Genomic DNA, 11,269 nt, shown 5'->3' on the forward strand with positions numbered 1-11,269 from the left:
ACTCCACTCTTACTGGACCTGCCACCTACTCTTCCTCCCTGGACTGGACTGTTAGTCCAGTAAAACCAAGGGAAACCTCACTCTACCACGCTGTCCTCCTTCCTGTCCCTTTTCAACCTTCATTACCCTTCTCTATGACCCACTAGATTCTTAACTGCACAGTCCATCCTACCCACCCCCCCATCTCCCTGACCCGACTCACCTTCAACATGTCATTGATAGGTCCTCCCAAGAGGCTTTTCCCTCTATTGCACCCACAACATCCCCCACCCCCACTTATACCACCCCTTGGCTCTCTGCCCCTTCCTCCCCACAACCCCTGCTGTTACCATCTGTGCCCTTGGGACTGTGTGGATATGCCATGGCTTTGTCCAAGAAGAATGGCATCTCTCTGGTGCACACCAAGAACATGATGCACCTCACCAGCACGGCACCCAGGTAAAGGCAAAGGGACTCAAGTAGCAGCAGGAACAGCTGGCTATTACAGTGCCCCACATAGTGGTTCACCCACATACAGTGGTGGTCAAACTCCTAGGGGAGAGGAGGCAGGCCTCGAGGGTCTATCTGGCCTGGCCTCCATCACCTTCAAATGCTCAGGCTTCCACCAAAGTGGCCCTCTAGGCCTACGTGTGGGCTCCCATATCAGGGTGAACCTGGCATTTCCACTGTTAGAGCACAGTTAGGACTCCATGGCTCATCAGGTCATCTCACATGAATGAGGTCTTTAGGGACTAGATTCTCCTGGTGTCACTCAGAGCAGGATATAGAATAACTCTGGGCCTCTGTTTTCTCAGATTCTAGATAAGCATGGAAAGAACTCCCTGGCCCAGCCAGCCTTCTTCATTTGGAAACCCATGCAGGGTGTGCACATGAGAGAGGAGCACTCAGAAACCAGGAAAGACTCCCACTTGGACACCCAGAGGAAGACAGGCAAAGACCCCCAGGAACACAGCAGCAGCTGGCCTAAGGGTCTGGGTATCTAGTATCAGCAAACCAGCGGATGGGACAGGTGCTGCCTTTACTCCCCCTGACTCCACCAGGCTCCGTACAGATGTGATAGTCTTTTGCATGTCAGCACCTGTGCAAACAGGGCCAGACTCTCAGGCCAGGTGCAGATACAGAGGTGATAAGAAACATAAGCAACCGAGAGTGGCTGGGAGCCACTTTTAGCAGTGTGGAAAGATGGTCTCTTACCCACTCCTGGCCCACTTATGCTGTCAGGTTCCCAGTATTGGCCAGGTGCCCCTTGATGGGTTAGTGAGTGGACAGGGAAGAAGAGTATCACCTCCATACAGATGTTACAATATTCACAGTGGAAGGTCCTGGGTGGGCAGTGGAAGGAGCAATGGGGACACCAGGGTATCCAAAAAGCCTTTTGATATATCCACGCGATGTATGCTGCCTCAGGGTCCTGCTCAAGGGAGCCTGGCATGGGAAGAGGTTTGGGCAGTGGAAGAAGGCCTTTCCATCATGTGGCTACTCAGGACAGCCCCATAGCATCACTGGGCAACAAGAAGGGTGGGGAGGAGGTGGGCAGTGGAATCCCAGTCCCTGTTGAGCAAGCTGTCCAATCCCATGGGCTGGCAGTCCAAGATAAGAGGGTTTCCAGCCACAAGAGCTCTCTATAGGGCTCCCCACTTTGGAATAGTGATCAGTGCTTGAAGTTGGGTGTGAAATGAGAAGGAGAAAGCGGGAACTGTGTGGTTTGGAAGAACCTGCTGGCCTCTCTGCCAGTCCTCCCTTCTAAAGCAACTGGAAAACCTCCAGGATCCTGTTTCTTCTCACCTCCATGGCTTGGGAAATAAAGTGCCAGGGCCTAAGTGATGATGACATGGGGAGAAGGGATCCTGAGCCATAGATGGGACCAGCACTTTAGAAATCACCCCTGTAGGCCTCAGCACTTGGGTTGCCACCTCCTTCTCCCAGGGGTCTGAGGCCTTACCTCGGTGTAAGATACCTGGGTTAGAGAAGTTCAGGGACACCAGGCTGCCAAAGGTGACCAGAAAGAGGAAGGCAATAACCTGGGCAAAGCCCCACTCCCCATTCAGAGCAAACCACCTGCATCTTAAATCAGAGGCAGACTCAGTTCTAGTCTGGGGCAACCCAGAGCTCCCCATGAGAACTGGCTCACCTGAGGTTGGACTTACAGACCACAAGGACATATCTAAATATCCAGGTTAGACACAGACCGTGGAGAAACCACCAAATGTCACCAGCATTACCAGCCTCCCACAGTTCCCTAAATGCAGCAGGCACTCTAGACCTCTGTGCTTCTAACTATATATCCTTCTTCCCCTCCTGATCCTCTCTCTCCACTTCCCTGCCTCTGCACTATCACTGACTATTTTCCCTTCTATCTCTTTGTAAGAAACCTGACAGCTTGCAGGGAGACTCACGAAAAGTCAGAGAACACAGCATGACATTCAGCAGCAACACCTCATTGAAAGTAGCAAAAAGACTGGGGATAATCCAAGCATGTCCAACTGGACATTGGTGGGGGGCTTCAAGTCATTGGAGAATGCCATGACTAGGCCTCCTCTTCTGAGCAAAATGAAGCCACCAATGACTTCTTCTGAGTTGACACCCAGAGTGCCATGACAACAGCAGGGAAGGAAAGAGTATCAAGTGTGACATCACAGAGATTCCAGAATGAGAGCTCTGTCTGCTTCCAGTGACTTCTGAGAGCAACCTTTCCTCACCCCCATATATACATGTTGTGAACAGGGACATCCTGCTCTTATGATGTTGGAGGTTATAAAAGGAAGGATTCTTGTGTGGGAGTGCCTAATAATTATGATCACAAAGGACTCTAGAGTCACAAATATATCCTGAGTTAATTTGAGTCTGATCTCATGGACCTACAAATCTTCCTAAACTTCTTATATTGATAAACTTGATCTGTTTTTCACTGATAAGATTATGAGTTAACCGTCTTCATGCTTTTCAGAGACTGGCTGAAATATAATTGCTTTTTGCTAATTGTTTACAAAATAAGGTTTTGCTGTCTTGTTTATTGTTGTGAATACATAGAAGCTTATAAGACCTTCGTCCTTCAAACAAGTTTCTTGTTCAATTTGCCAGGCAATTTCTTCGATTTTCTTCTTTCAAATAACCCTTGAAAGGATTTATTCAATAACTTATGAAGCCTCTCATATGGAAAATGAACTAAAAGAGGGTATTGCCTTAAGAAATAATGTTCCATACATGCTAATGTCTAAAACGTAGCCTTCTTTGCTTCTTAGAATCTATGTTTAAATATAGCACCTTACATCTTACATCAATCCCACTCCCCTTTCAAGCACTAATAAATATGTGCCACACCAAAAAGCCAAAAACCAAAACTGAAACAAAACCCCTCAAATAAACCTTCTTTCAACAAGTTTCTTCCTGAAGCCACACCTGGTTTTATCTCCCTTCTCAGCTAAACACGTCGTCAAAAGCAGAGTCCATCCTGAATGTGGCTCTTCACTTATTTACCTCTTACCTATTTATTTCCCAACTGATTGCGATCTTCTACCTCTGCCCCTGCTGTTAACTGCATGGCCTTTTTTAGGCTTTTCTTCCTTGCCTTCTGTTTAGTCCAGTCAGTAACACTCCCCATTCTTCTAAAGCATTCTCTTCTCAGTTCCTTTGGTTTTCTGGTAATTTCTCTCCCCTTTTCTGGACTCCGATTCCTTGATTTCTCCTTTTACCTCACTAGTAATTTCAATGTGTGGTAGAAGAACTTAGTTCCACTTAACCAACTCACTGAGTTGGGTATGGTTCTCCTCTCCTTAAAGTCAAGCTGTCAGACAGATACCACTTGCCTCTCTCCTTCATCTCCCAGGGCTGAGAACTCATGGCACAGAAACTAATCTGTATTAAGCCTTGCATGTCTACTGATCTGTATGCTTAGTAGAAACAAGCATTTTTTCTAAAAACAGATTGTATTTGCTATTTTAATTATGCAACTTAATCAAATATTATGTAAACTTAGAAATATGAGAGTGGATTAAAAAAAAAGAGTTGTTTCTATGAAAATTAAGAGAGTGCTTTGGGAACGCTTCATAGAGCTTGGTGGCTTAAATAAAAATTACAGTCAAATTAGGTGAAAAATAAGACCAAAAAAAAAAGAATCCTCAAAAGCTAATTGTATTTTACTTTGAGATTACCTTACCATGCACCTCTCACTGATGGTCTGACTGAAATCTGTAAATGATGATGCTCTGTGGCTTAAAAGGCAAAGCTGAGGGCTGGGGTTGTAGTTCAGTGGTACAGCGTTTGCCTCACATGCATGCATAAGGCACTAGGTTTGACCCTCAGCACCCCCATAAAAATAAATAAAATAAGGATATTGTGTCCATCTTAAAAAAAAAAAAAGGCAAAGCTAAAGCTGAGCTCTAACCAACAGCAGCCAAAAACAACCAACCAACCTCTAACAACAACCAAAAACACTGGTGCTACATTAAAAGACAATTTAATCAAAGTACACTTTGAGGTTTTAAGGTGACTATGCATCAGTTTTATAATTCCCAGCTTTAACTGATTCTACTAAAGCCAGGTTCTCCCATGATTGCATAAGAAGGCATCTTCCTTCCCTGTTTTGCCCGCTCTGTGTGCAATTAAATTTCCAACCACAGCTTCAATACAGCTTTTAAACAAGTACCAAATCTGCATGCTCTTTGCATCAAGGATCACTGGTGCCTTCATCCCTGCATCCGCCACCTGCACTTTTGTCCCTGCACTGTGCCTTGTATGTGGTAACTATTTTTTTTTTAAACTGAGATTTAAAGTGTATTGAAAACATTAGTCTGCAAATGGTAACCCAAGAATTAGAAGTTGGGCTTCAAGGAAAGTCTCTCTCTCTCTCTCTCTCTCTCTCTCTCTCACACACACACACACACACACACTCACACACACATATATCCCTTTGTTTTGAAGTCATAACATACTCCTACTCAACAATTAAAATTCTCCATTAATAATTATAATAGGAAAATTATCATTTTAAGTTGGGTAGCTGAAGCTTAATTAAAAAATCATATGTCATTTTTCAAAGCATATAGACAACATCAAGTACATTCATTTCATTTGAAAGTCTAAAGTTTCACTTCTCTCTTGAGCCCTGTGAACAGATTTCCTGTGAACCAGACAGGACAAATGTGATTATCCTTTCCCTTTTACAGATGAAAGAACTAATGGTCCTAACCGTTACTCACTTACTCAGGATTGAACCCAGAGGCACTTAATCACTGAGCCATATCTCCAGCCCTTTTTACTTTTTATTTTGAAACAGGGTTTCGTTACATTGCTTAGGGCCATGCTGAGATGAAGAGACCAGCTTTCAATTTGTGATCCTTCTGCCTCAGCCTCCTGAGTCACTGGGATTACAGATATGTGCCACACCCCTGGCATTCACTTCCTCTTGACCTCACAGATAGTTTGTGACTCAAATGGGCTTTGTACTATGACACTATGCATATCAAGACATCTGTTTTTTGGGGGGTGGAGGATACTGGGGATTGAACTCAGAGGCACTCCACCACTGAGCCACATCACCAGTCCTATTTTACATTTTATTTAGAGACAGGGTCTCACTGAGTTGCCTAGCACCTCGCTTTTACTGAGGCAGGCTTTGAACTCACTATCTTCCTGTCTCAACCTACCAAGCTACTGGTATTACAGGCGCTCGCCACCATGCCAGCTCACATCATGTATTAAATGCCCTTTTATAATTGGGCTGAAGCATCAAGGATCAGATAATGAAAAGCCAAACCTTGAGATCCAGGGCTGGGGTTGTAGCTCAATGGAAGAGCACTTGCCTAGCATGTGTGAGTCACTGGGTTCAATTCTCAGCACCACATTAAAAAAAAAAAAAAAAAAAAAGTCCATTGACAACTAAAAAAAATACTTAAAAAAAAAAAACAACCCTTTAGATCCATAGTCTTTGCTCAGAAGGAAAAATAAATTAATAATTCATTTAAAATATCTTCCTATTAATTAACATATCCAATTTGCTTTCCTAACAGTTATTTCAAGAAAAGAAACTGACAGTGATGGGAGTTTTGCCAAAGGGTTATTTTAGATTAGCCTACTTTGTCTTCGAGAAGGAAAGTCCAGTGTGTATGCATGTGGGTGAAGTGAGGCTGTGAGAGAAGGGCATTGTCATTGTGAAAGCTCTGGAAAATTAAAAGCGGTTACTAAAATATTGTTTCCAGGGGTTGAAGAGTGGAATTACAGAATAAAATGGGAAACAGCAGTGTGATCCCAGATATTGTTTCTATCTCATAATTTTAATTTGGGCTGAATTTAATATTGTAATAACTTGATTCTTATTATATTTTATTAGACAAGTTATTTTATTTTTAAGTAATGCTATTGATAACTCCTTTGTTATGACTTAAAATATTCTTGGAAAATATAGCATAAAGAATGCTTATGGGGGCTGGGGTTGTGCTTCAGTGGTAGAGTGCTTTGCCTAGCACATGTGAGGCACTGGGTTCAATCCTTAGAACCACATTAAATAAATAAAATAAAGGTATTGTGTTCATCTACAACTAATGAATTTTTTTTAAAAAGAATACTTATGAAACAGATTATTATTTCCTTTAGGAATAGATTTTAAAATAAATGGTGACTATCTTACTCAAGAGTTAGCATTGGATACATCAGAAATATGACCAGTTATGTCTCATGACAATTAACTATATATCATATAACATTAATCATTAATATTTATCATATAACATTAAAATTATAATACCAATGGGGAGGGAAAGAAATAATATTGGCCAAATTATGTTATATTGTGTGCATGTACACATATTTAACAACAAATCCCACCATTATGTACAACCATAATGCACCAGTAAAAATATGGAAGAAATTGTACCAGTTTTATAAAAGTCACAGAAAAGCCAAGTGTATCCTTCAGACAAAGAAATCCAACAACCTACATCTGAGTATGTGTGTGGAGGGGGGACATTAAAAATATTATGTTTTGAGGCTGGTAATGCAGCTCAATGGTAGAATGCTTGCCTAGCATGCAAGAGGCCCAGGGTCCAATTCCTAGCTACACACACACACACACACACACACACACACACACAGATTATGTTTTATGTTTTCCTGGATACTGATATTTCCTGTGGTCTCTGTTGTCTCTGAGTTACTAAAAGCTGTGCTATAGTGAAAAGCCAAATGAGCCATTGGAAGACTTTGAAAGTTTACTTCTGAGGCTCATAGATGGTTCCCTTCTGTACATTCTAAAGTTCTATAAAACTAAACTTCCCCCCTAAAAGTACTGTGCTAGTTAGCTCATTATATACTAATTATTATAAGCACTAAGCAATAAACTCATAATTTCATGTGCTGTCTTGAATTTCAGAATTTAGGGTGTGCTTGATGGTCCCGTTTTAGAATATTGTCAAATATTGTCCAAGAAATTTGAAACAATAGTTCCTGCTTCTTCAGTCAGGTTATATATCTTGTGGCAGTAGGGCATCCTAAATAATTTTCTCCATTACCAAAGTACTGTGCTTTAGAAATGTTCACAGCCTTTTTTTTTTTTTTTTTACTTATGAAAGGTCATCATCTACCTCCCTCTTTACCTTTGCCTGACTCCTTAAATAGCTGAAAGCTGCAAAGGTAGAGGTTAGTAACAGACCACAGCAAGGCACCCAGAAACAGTGAGTGGAGTGCAGCTACCCAGCCATGCTTTTAGCCACCAGCTACTTTTTTTTCTTGGCTAATCTGCTGACAATTACCATCAGGTCCTGAGCAACATCCTGTGAAAAAGGAGTTATAACACATCTCTTACACAATCCTCAAAAACACAGAATACCTTGAATGTAGCTTCCATTACCTGCTGAAGGTTCCTGGTAAAGGTGGCAAGCAGCAAAGCAAGTGTGTTAATTAGATGACAACAAGTGGATGAAGTGGCAAAAAGACAATTTTAAATAGAGTGGAAGTCTTGTAAAGGATGAAAGATACACGATTTCTGTAATTATTAAAAGGTTGAAACAATTGTTCATTGATACTAGCAAGCTGTTTTATTTATTTTTTATTTGGTGCATGATAATTATACATGCTGGTAATGTTTGTTGTTACATATTCATGCAAGGACACAGACTGGTACCCTCCTTTCTCTCCCTTCCAATCCCTTCTGGTCTCCTTCATCTACTCCCTGGTCTCCTTTTTATTCATGATATGCTGTCTGTGCCCCCCGCACCCCACCCCTTCCCCCCTTTATCTCTCTAGCTTTCACGTGAGAAAAAATATATGATCCTTGACTTTTTTTACTTTAAAAAGCCATTTTTAAATTTCCCGTATTCATCTGTTTTAGGTGTTGATTTCCTTTGCAAATTAAAATACTGAATTCCATTTGTAGTAAAGAGATTTAAATAAAAATTTCAGACAATGGAAATTATTTACTCTATGATCCCAAACATTATTAATTTAGAACCATCTTTTTATTTTAAAGTATACATCCATTTTCTTTCCCAACTTTATTTTTCTCAATCTCCCCCAATTTGAAAATGAACATATTTGTTTAAAATGACAAATTCTCTTAAGCCAGAGAGAATGCTAAAGTTCCCAAATGTTAACTTAGCCCTTCTTGAATATAAGGTTTTGAGTCTCTTTAATTTCTTCCTATTAGAAATAAAGTAATGTCAGTAAAATTCCTCAGGGTTTACAATTTTCAAATATTAAGCATATATTTTTAACTGTGTCAAATTATATTCATGTAGAAATATAATATTTTTTTAAAATAATAAGGAAACAAAAAATAAAAGTAACAATAGACCTTCCAAGAGCAGTATAAGTAGCTCATATATTAAAAGCTCTACTCAAAGGCAATGTTATGTAAATTCAATAATAGATCCTGGATTCCTTTGTGTTAGCTATTCAACTCTGTAGTGATATCTTCAAGAGACTAGCAGAATACTTCACCTTGGAAATGTAACATTTTAAAGACACTGCCATTAGTGATTTTATGTACTTTTACACACTCTTCTTTTTAAAAAAAAATTTATATTTTAGTTGGACACAATATCTTCATTTATTTATTTTTATGTGGTGCTGAAGATCGAACCCAGGGCCTTTCTTGTGCTAGGCGAGTGCTCTACCGCTGAGCCACAACCCCAGCCCCTACACACTCTTCTTGAATTTGAAATAATGGATAAGTTCAGATAATAATTTTTTCTCCATTTCAAATTTTATGACTAAAATATTGAGTTGTGTTTTATAGTCTACATTCATTATATTCTGTAAAGTCAGACATGAGCTTTAGGCAAAGAATACCTTTAGAGTCTGGAATTAGATATGAAGCAATCAGAAGTTTAAAATGAATAATCATGTATTCAAGAAGCATAAGAATTTCCCAAAGATCCCGAAATACAACTAAATACTGCATACTGAGTGATAGATGAGCAATAGTTTGCCAATGCTCTGTAAAATTTCTTTTCCTTTTGTGGCCAAGAAAATTTTCAATTCAAGTGTAGGCCAGAATAATTATTATAAACTTAATTAAGCCCTCCAAAGCAGTTTGGGTAGTGTTATGGATATTTGTATAGCAACTTTTACACTGAAAAACAGAAGGAATTTTTAGGTATGAGGAATTCTACAGGGATCCCAGTAATTAACCAGTCTCAATGTCTAAAACAGAAAGAGGGAAATTTAAAGTGTCAAATAGCACGTAAAGTCACATACTATTTACACAGAACAAGACTCCAAAAATACTTTAGACCATTTTCTTCTCAAATTAGGTACTTCTCATCATAATGAACCAAATACAATTTCTTAACATTACATGTTTAAAAAGAATGTGAACTTGGTTTCTATAGAAGAGAGATGGAAAGAGGAGGATGCTGATCTAGATTCCAGTCTTGCTGAGCAACTACCTTTCTGCAAGACCTGGAAGTTTCTAATGCTATCAGTCACTTTGGTAAAATATGGCTTATTTAGCAACATGTTCAATACCCTGTTTTAATAAGTAAGACAGTGTACTTGTAAGTGAAAGCATTTTGAACAATATAATGTGTTATTCTTCATTAGCAAAAAGGACATATCAGGCACATTTAATCTCTGCAGTAGTATAAATGTCACAGGCTAGCTTGGTTGTAAATTGGTTCACTTTTATGGCTCTTGGCAACTTATAATTTCAGAGTCCACCTAAAAAATTCAGCAACAGGGACTATGTTTAGATTGTATTGGCTAAATAGATCTACTCCTATCCTGAGCACTCCCCATTATTGATGGTGACAACTAAAGTTCAGTTAGAATACATAAAAATTATGCACCACATTATTGTGGCATTTGAAAAATAATTTACTTACCTTAGAATTCTGATCAAGAGAAGAAATAATGATCATTTATGCGTAAAGTAAATCCCCCCTCCAAGTACATAAAAAGAACGCACTATTGATTTCTCTGCCGCGATTTGGAATTATACATTTATTTTATTTTATTTTCCTTTTGACAAAGGGAACTGTTGTTGGCCTTTAAAATGTAATTTGCAAATGTAACTGATGTACTTTTTGCCACCAATAAAACAAATACATATGACAAAAAGAATGCAAACTCATTTCAGCCTGTAAGATTTGTTTTTAAATTATTCTATTTGCAGCCAGGGGAAATACATGAGATCATGTCTTTTTCTCTGCCAACAGCAAATTGATTTCCCCACCCCACGTGGACAGTTGAGCAGTACTAGTCTAGCAAGCTTAAAGTCTCCCAACTCCTGTCATACCATCTGTGACCACGCAAGCGTCTTGGTTAGTAAATTGGATGGGGCAAGACAGTCCACAGGGCATCTCCTGTTCAACTAAGGAGACTGTGCTGACTTTGTGGCTATCCTCTGTGGCTGCCGCATCACACAGAAGAGTGAAAGAAAAAAAGTGGAGGGAGTACTCAGCAGGGTGCACGCGGTTTCTGCCATCCACGTCTTCATCTGTGCAAATACTGTACTACTCCCCACGTGCCTTCCAAGAGCGCCCCCCGCCCGCGCACGCACACACACACACACACACACACACACAGACGCACGCACACGGAACCTCACCCAGTTTCAGGCCCAGACTTGTCCCCCGCCCACCTAGAGTCTCCCGCTCCTCCACCTCTCCCCGACCCGCCCGGGCTCCACGTGGGCGCACCCCGGCGCCAGGCAATCGCGCGGCCCACGGAGCCCTGAGCCGGCCCCGATCTGGGAGGGAAGGCGCGGCCCGGGGTCGGACGGACAAAGCGTGTGTCCAATCGAGCCTAGCACTGCCTCCCCGAAGGGAGGGAGCGG

The 11,269-nt window shown here is 40.7% G+C and overlaps 1 protein-coding gene across 1 annotated transcript; it reads right to left on the reverse strand.

Moving 5' to 3' along the window:
* Window positions 1–276: 276 nt before the first annotated feature.
* On the reverse strand, window positions 277–2,117 carry LOC107149533 (palmitoyltransferase ZDHHC19-like). The gene is made up of 3 exons (XM_015494320.1): window positions 1,943–2,117; window positions 1,286–1,425; window positions 277–531 (listed from the first exon to the last, which is right to left on the reverse strand). The coding sequence occupies exons 1-3, from the start codon at window positions 2,115–2,117 to the stop codon at window positions 277–279; spliced, it is 570 nt and encodes a 189-aa protein (XP_015349806.1).
* Between the last annotated feature and the right edge of the window lie 9,152 nt (window positions 2,118–11,269).

Source organism: Marmota marmota, unplaced genomic scaffold (assembly GCF_001458135.2).
Source record: "Marmota marmota marmota unplaced genomic scaffold, marMar, whole genome shotgun sequence".
Taxonomy (NCBI): Eukaryota; Metazoa; Chordata; class Mammalia; order Rodentia; family Sciuridae; genus Marmota; species Marmota marmota.